Source organism: Rhinolophus sinicus, chromosome 2 (genome assembly GCF_057876585.1).
Source record: "Rhinolophus sinicus isolate RSI-liver-muscle chromosome 2, RSI-T2T, whole genome shotgun sequence".
Taxonomy (NCBI): domain Eukaryota; kingdom Metazoa; phylum Chordata; class Mammalia; order Chiroptera; family Rhinolophidae; genus Rhinolophus; species Rhinolophus sinicus.
This window is the reverse complement of record NC_142502.1, coordinates 102,761,023-102,769,003: the sequence shown is the minus strand read 5'-3', so window position 1 is coordinate 102,769,003 and position 7,981 is coordinate 102,761,023. Positions and strand designations below refer to the sequence as shown.

General features: G+C 53.3%; 1 protein-coding gene and 1 pseudogene across 1 annotated transcript in view; one reads left to right on the top strand and one right to left on the bottom strand.

Moving 5' to 3' along the window:
• Positions 1 to 1,283: 1,283 nt before the first annotated feature.
• On the top strand, positions 1,284 to 6,568 carry LOC109450893 (uncharacterized; annotated as a pseudogene).
• Positions 6,569 to 6,791: 223 nt separating this feature from the next.
• CPNE5 (copine 5) overlaps positions 6,792 to 7,981 on the bottom strand; it is a 90,170-nt gene continuing 88,980 nt past the window's right edge. The window contains exon 22 of the mRNA XM_088796334.1: positions 6,792 to 6,973. Coding sequence (XP_088652460.1) covers positions 6,925 to 6,973 — 49 coding nt within the window. The 3' untranslated portion in view covers positions 6,792 to 6,924. The remainder of the gene's footprint in view (positions 6,974 to 7,981) is intronic.

Sequence of the window (7,981 nt, the reverse complement as noted above, 5' to 3'; positions counted from 1 at the left end):
GCAGGGTGGCAGATAGCAACACCAGCCCCTGGGCCAACTCCCATCTCCCAGCCTGAGTCCTCTCAGTTGGCTCCTCATGTCCTCAGCATGTGGGATAGATTAGGGGCGAGGAGGAAGATCTGACAGCTGGGGTGCAGCAGCTCCCCCACTCTCCACACAACTGTAGACGGCAATGCTTCGCAAGCTGTTCTGCCCCTTAGTCACCTGGGACCTTTCAAAAATGCCAAAGCCCAGACCAATTAAATCGCACCTCTGGGCATGGGGCCTATGCATTAGTATGTTTGAAACCCCTCAGGTGACCTCAATGTGCAGACAAGCTTGGGAAGCACTGGTAGGGGCTTTATACCTTCTCAAAGCCCTTGCATATACATGATTAAAACAAAACCTTGCCCTGTCCGTGAATTAGGCAGATTTTAATTTGAGGATATACATATGTGTGTGTGTGTGTGTGTTGTGTGTGTGTGTGTGTATGTGTGTGTGTGTTGTGTGTGTGTGTGTGTGTGTGTGTGTGTATATATATATATATATATATATATATATATATATATATATACACATATATACACATACATACCAGGGGTGGCCAGATGGCTCAGGTGATAAGAGCGCGAGCTCTCAACAAGGTTGCCAGTTCAATTCCCACATGGGATGGTGGGCTGCGCCCCCTGCAACTAAGATTGAAAACGGTGACTGGACTTGGAGCTGAGCTGCGCCCTCCACAACTAGATTGAAGGACAATTACTTGGAGCTGATGGGCCCTGGAGAAACACACTGTTCTCCAATAAAATTAAAAACAAAAAAACAAAAAACCATATATATATATATATATATATATATATATATATATATCTCAGATTCAATTTATACTCCCTGCAGAAATTTTAGAAATAAAGAAATGAAAAAGAAAATAATAATTAACCTGAATCTTGCCTACTATTATCATTTTATATTTATTAGTGAGCGTTACTGTTGACATCTGTTTTATTTTCTTTATTTCCTCACTTTATAGTTGAGGAAACTGAGGTAGAGAAACATCAGGCAACTTTCCCAAGGTCATGGAGCTACCAAGTAGCAGAGTCAGGATTTGAACCCAGGGCATTGACGGAGCCCATCACATCAGGTTGTTGTAAGGTCTAAAGGGGCTAATGCATGCCAAGGGCACCCCCTGCAGGCAGGGGTCTGGGAAAGGAGGGGACTCAACAGAGAAAGAGGGAGGCATCCCTCAGACTGGTTTCTACGCTGTCCTGTGTACCTGGAGCGGGAGAATGGAGCCCAGACTGGAGCCCAATGCCATGTTCACTGCCAGGCTCACTGTCACACCCGAGCGACTGCTCTGACTCGTCTTTGCCGGGCTCTGCGGCCTCATCCTGCTGTGGGGCTGCTGGCCAATGGACTCATGCTGTGGTGGCGGCCGGGGCCTGGGCCTCCCCCGCCTGCTCCTTGCCCTGACCAACAGCCTTATGGTGGACGTCATGCTGTCAGACCGGCTCTTCCTGGCTTGCGTGGTGCCCGTGCTGCTGCTGAGCTTCCTGCAGCACGACGGGTGGCCGGGCCCCGCCGTCTGCACCACCAGCCAGGCCACCAACAGTGCCACTATATTCAGCACTTTCTACAGCATGGAGGCCACAGCTCTTCTGCACCATATGGCAGTGGTCCAGCCTGCTGTGGTCCTCCCATCTGGCTGGGGTGCTTGCCTGCTGCTCTGTGGGGCCATATGGGTCCTGGGCCTCACTGCGTCATTGTCCAACTCGTTGTTCCAGCACGTGGTCGTGGAGGGGGCCCGGGCCTGCGTCTCGTCTCGCTCCTGAGCCCTGCTCGGACCTCCTGCTACTTCACCCCACTGGGAGCCCTCGCCTTCCTGCCATGTATGCTGGGCTGCTCTTTCAGCCACGTGGGCTGGCTCCTGAGGACATAGCCCCGTGGTCCCATGGGGGAAAGCATCCAGGAGCACCAGAAGGCAGGGCTCATCCCTAATGCTGGTGGTCTTTGTGCTGATGTGGGTGCCCTGCTCCACACTGGGCTATGTGGTGGCCATGGGTTGCCTGCCTGCCATGTCTATGGCTTTTGTGGCATCCAGCCTCTGCACCATCCTGCCCTACTCCACTTGTGCCATCAGCCCCACCCTCTGCTTTACCTCTTTCTCTCCTTCCAGACAGAGCTCAGGGACCTCTTCTGTAAGGTCGATGGCAGCCAGGAATCTGAGGGGTGTGGGAGGGGCTGGTATGGTGGTGAAGTGTGTCCAGCCTGGTCATAACAGGGCCCCAGGAGGCCTATGGGATCTGGCGGGGGTCTGAGAGGAGATGCTGATGGGAGGGCTGAGAGTCAAGAGGGATGGGAAGACCTTAGTGATACTAGAACTCACCTGTCCATTTTACTCGTGGGAAGACAGATCCAAAAAGGGCAGGTAGCCCAGCAAAGGTGACATAGCAACTAAATGGCAACTGGGTCGATGCTCCCATTCCACCTTGGGGCTCAGACACCTATAGGCTCTACTCCTTCTAGTTGTATGACTCACCAAGTCCCTTAACCTCTCTATGCCTCAGTTTTCTCATCTGGAAAACAGGATTATGAAAGTGCCTTCTTCCCAGGGCTGTTACAAAGAGAAGCTTACTTAACACATACCAACTGCTTAGAAGAATGCTTGGTGCTTAGTGAGTGCGTATGAGTGCTGGTCATTACTACTATTATTTTATTTTTATTAATTCAGGGGCATTTGAGGTGAGTGGATGAGAGAGTGGCAAAGGGACTTCCAAAGGCAGAAAAGTGGATAGAGGACTAATCTGGGGCTGACAGCCTGAAGCCCTGGGGATGGAATGGGGTGAGGAGAGGGGTCAGTCGCAGCCTGGGTGAGGGCTCAGAGCCCAGGAGAGCCCTTCAGCTGCCTCTACCTTCTCCGCTTGCCCTCCCCCAGCTCCTTCACACACACACACCTCTCAGCCCAATAAGGGAACACAAATAAAATCAACCACGGCGCCCTGAGCTGGGCCTGTGGATTTCTGAATGCCCTCCTTTCTTTTCGGTGGTTTCTTTTTCCGGTGTGGGTGGCGTATGGGGCCCCTTTTGAGGCCCATTCCTTCTCTCCAGAGCCAACTGGAGGTCTCCATTTCTCCTACCCCATCTCCATGCCCTCCCTCTGGTCTCCTGGGAGCAGGCCTCAGGCTTGTGTGTTGTCCTGGGAACCAAGGAGATTGTCTCTACTGAAATCCCCAAGACAACGTGGTCAGCTTGGTAATAGTGTTACAGCTAAACACACACACACCGATTCCGTGGTCAAAAAGCTTGGGAAACACTGGGTTGAATCAAATCAAACTGTTCCCTTTTCCCTTTGCTGCAGGACTTAGAGCCTCGAATACCCTAACAGCCATAGGGACTTTCTGAGAGGGGCTCTGAGCAGGCAGTTTCCCCAAATCCATGCCAGGGAACCAGTGTCCTGTGGAACACACCTTGGAAAAGAACCCGAGAGGAGTTACGGCAATGAGCACAGTAAAGCTGCCCTCGGTGCCCTGAGGCAGCGGCTCTGAGCCTCGATTGCCCTGCCAGGAGGGCATCTCCTCTGAAGCTTTCCCACAGGCGCCCAAGGAGAGGGAAAACAAGCTGGTTATGGGAACTTCCCTCTTCCACAGCTGTGACCCCACCCGGTTCCCACTCAAAGCGTATCGGAATGCAAATCAGAGGGGCAGCTAATTATAGAGGCAGCCGTGAATCGGCTCTCATTTACTGTATGATCCAAAGAATTAAACACGTCTCAAACTTTGGTAGAATTAGTTCCGCATTTCTTGTGATGTGCAGATTGAGAATGGCTGCCTGGAGGTCTAATCTGAGAGCAAACTTGCCCAGAGAAGGGAGAAATTCCCTTTCCCTGTGATCCTGGTCCCTGATGGCCACAGGGATTTATATATAAAGAGGGACAAGGAGGGAAATGGTGTTTATCATGCACTTAAAGTGTAGCAGGCCCTGTGCGTGGCACACACTTCACGTGTGCATAGCTACATGTCACTCCATGTGACCACACAATAATCCTGTAAGGAAGCAATGATGGTCCCCTCACAAAGAGGAGGAGTAAGCCATCCTGGGCTCAGGCCTGTGAGCCATCCTTTGGTGCCCACAATCCCTGGACCCGCCCACTGGCTTGGCACTGGCACTCCAGGGTTGTAGGATTTCCTTGCTCACTGCTTCAGAGCAGGGGGCAGCCCCAAGGGTGTAACTGTGTGTGTGAGTCAGTGTCTCCAAACCTGAGCAGGTCCTGGCACTAATGCTCAGTAAATACTTGTTGAGAGTGAGTGAGTGATCAAGTGCAATAAAGTGACCCACTTATTTTAGAGAATCATCTGATCACGTTACCTCTTTCACCTCCTCAATGGCTGCCTGTTTCACTCAGAGTCGTGCTGAAGGCCCTACCATGGCCTACACGACCCTATGCGTTCTGGATTCTTCAGCTCCCTCACCTAATCTCCTAACTTCCTCCTTTATGCAGCTCCGACCAGCTCTTTGCTGTCCTTCAAACACACTAAACAAGCTCCCACCTCTGGGCCTTTGTACTTGCTCTTCCCTCTCCTTGGAGCCCTCTTGCCTCAGATACTGGCATGCCTCCCTCTCCATTTCCTCAGGGCTCATCTCAACTGTCACGTCCTCAGGGAGGGCCTCCCTGACCACTGCATCTAAAATATCACCCTGTTACTCGCTATCCTCTTATTCTAATTTTTCTTTGTAACTCTTATCACCACCTGAAATTATGTTATTTAGCTACCATGTTTCCCCGAAAATAAGACCTAGCCGGACAATCAGCTCTAATGCATCTTCTGGAGCAAAAATTAATATAAGACCCGGTATTATATTACCCGGTATTATATTATATTATATTATATTATATTATATTATATTATATTATATTATATTATATTATATTATATTATATTATATTATATTATATTATATTATATTATATTATATTATATCTGGTCTTATATTATAGTAAAATAATACCGGGTCTTATATTAATTTTTGCTCCAGAAGACGCATTAGAGCTGATTGTCCAGCTAGGTCTTATCTTCGGGGAAACACGGTATTTGTTTACATGCTGTTTTCTCCTGTCTTGTTTGTGTTTGTTGTAAGCTCCATGTGGAGCCAGGGCCTGTGTTCTGTTCGTTGCTGTGTGCCCGGTGCCGAGCACAGACCCCAGCGCACAGCAGTCGCTCGGTAAATCCTTGCTGAACAAAAGCGTGGAAGGGAGAGAAAAGAACCTGGACTCCGTCAAACAGCAACCTCTGTGTTCTTTTTCCCAGGAGAAAGGAAAATAAGGAACTTTAGTAAAAGAACCAAATTTACTTCAGTTTAAGGCAAATTCCACACAGAGACTGTCTCAGACACAGGCACAGGACCAGACGGAGTAGAAACACCACCATCATGCATGACAGGAAGGGAATGGCGTTGGGCAGCAGACAGGGTGGGGCCTGGTCTCCACCCAGGCACAGGAGGGTCAGTGGGCTAAGGAGCCCCATGCAGCAGGAGGGACTCGCATGCAGGGCCCGCTCCCATGTGGGCAAAGGCCGGGCAGCTGGCTGGGCCTCGGGGTGAGATCACCTTTCTCACCTTTCCCACCGCAGAGGCAAGGGTCCGGGCTCAGACATCACAGCCCAACGCTGAAGGACTAGGGTGGACTTGGAGTGACAGGATTGAACAGGGTGACCCCAGAGCCAAGACGGCCTGGGGCAAGAGGCTGTATTAGTGAGCAGTGGGATGAGGGAAGCTGGGCATGGGATGAATGGACTCTCAGGACATCAGAGCTGAAGGGAACTCCGGGACCATCTAGTCAACCCTCGTGTCTTATAGATGCGGAAACCAAGACCCACAAGGCAGAAAGGCCTTGCTTGGGTTCCCATAGGAGGCAGCGCTTGAACCCAAGAGTCCCATCTCCTATCCCCATGGGCTAAAGGGACAGCGTGGGAGTGGTGGGGCTGGGCTGTTCCTTGCCTAGGCCTCCAGGTGGGCAGCAGAGAAGTGGGCACCAAGGACGCTGGGGGAGGGAGGGAGGGTGCCTGAAGCCAAGAGTCAGCGTGGTGCCTGTGGGGTCACACCAGGGAGAGGCCTGTAGAGCTGTGTGTCTGGAACCAGTGTCATACGGGGCTTGAGAGGCACCAGAAAGGACTGTGCCTAAAAACCTCCATCCCCGGCCTATCGTGTGGCCTGCGGTCCATCCCCACAGCCTCCCCTTCATGGGTCGGCAGGGTTCTCGTTGTCAGTGAGTGTCCCTGGGAGGGGTCCCATGCTCAGGCATTTGTGCCAACCCATTAGCCTTAAGGGGTTCACTGGAAACAGGGACAGGATGGACACTGGGGTGTGGGTCAGGGGCCAGGTAAAGGAGGAGAGAGCACAGGAAGAGGGGGCTGGAAGAAGGAGGCCCAGTCCAGGTTTCGGGGCCACATAGGAGCAGATGGGATTGCCCAGGTAGGCTGAGGAGGACCCCAATCGTCCTGATTAACACCTTCCTGGCTGGGTTGGAACCAGGTATCAGGGGGAGAAGAGAATAGCAGGGGCCCAGAACCCCAACTCCACCACCTGTACCCCTTAACTCCCTGGGTTTGGGCTCTAAGTGAGGCCAGGAAACTGGGAAGGAGTCTCCAGAGGCCCCATGCCCTGGCGTCTTCCCAGGCACTCGGGTTCCAAAGGCTGGGCAGGGCCGGCTGTAAGGGGCGCTAGGGGCCCTACCTACGCTCTCACTGGCCACTCCAGCCCCAGCCGCCTGCCGTGGGCCAGACTAGATGTGCGTGTGAAGGGGCGAGGCAGGAGGCGTGCGGGCTGGGGACTGCGGGGGTGAGCTCGCGGGGGCCTCAGGTGGGGGGCGCGGGCGGATGCCCTGTGCCTTCATGTAGGACACCAGCTGCTCAGGGATCTCAGCCAGCACGTCGCGAGCCAGGCGCGCCATGCTCAGCACGTGGTTGCCCGTGCGATCCACGTAGTCCCGGAAGGGCACGAACTGGCCAGCGGGGAAGGCAGGGTCAGGCAAGGTTTCCTTCTGGACCCCAGCCCCCCAGGTCTCTAGGCCTGGGGTCCTGTCCCACTCCTCCTCCCTCTCTGCCCACTTCACTCCACCCCTCCCTTTCCTGGTGACTTCTCTGAGAAACTGTCATCATAGTCACTACTCTTTCATGGCAGGATACACCACGGAAGAAGAGTCCTCAATCTCTGAGGTCTTGGCACCAAGCACGAGCCTTAGCAGACACTCAGCAGGACACGCTGAATGAAGCCCTGGCTTCTGGAAATTGGGTCCTCCCGTCGCCTCCCACCTCATGGGGCAGAGCCCTCTCCGTCTCTTTGGCCCTGCTTCTCCTCTTTCCTCACCGCACCAACACCTCAAGTCAGGCTCCTCTGGCTTCCACCCGGGGGCGTCCCTCCCCCCAGGGCCTCAGGCTTACTCCTGCCTCCAGGCCTTTCCATGTGCATCCCGCCTCCCAGACGGCCCTTGCTCTGGTTTCTAGCCCCCTATCTGGTCTCTGCACCTGGAATGACTCCTCCCTGCCCCCCCCCCCAATTTGTTTGTTTTAATCCAGGGGACATGGAGACTGTCAGTTTTTAATTCGGAATCTCCGAAGCACTAGGACTCAGGCTGCAGGAGGTACCAGGAGGGGTGTGCTTGCTGAGGTGCGTCTGAGGCTTGACGGGACAGAGACGCCCCGAAGACCAAGACCGGCTGCTCATTACATCTGCATCCTACATGGAGATCTCAGGACGTTGATGCAACTAGCCAAACAATGCAGATTCTTGGAGAGGGCTGCAGCAGCACTAAAGACACCTCCTCTACCTTCAAGGAGTTTGCTATGTCCCTGGGAAGGCAGCCCAGCAGAAAACAACCAATGACTGGCTCCGCAGGAGGCCACGGAGGCCTGGTGGCTCAGGGAGGGCTGAGGCTCAGACATGGCCGAGAGGGTCCAGCCTAGAGACAGCTCTGACCGGATGACTGACCCCTGTTCCCTTCTGTGGTGGC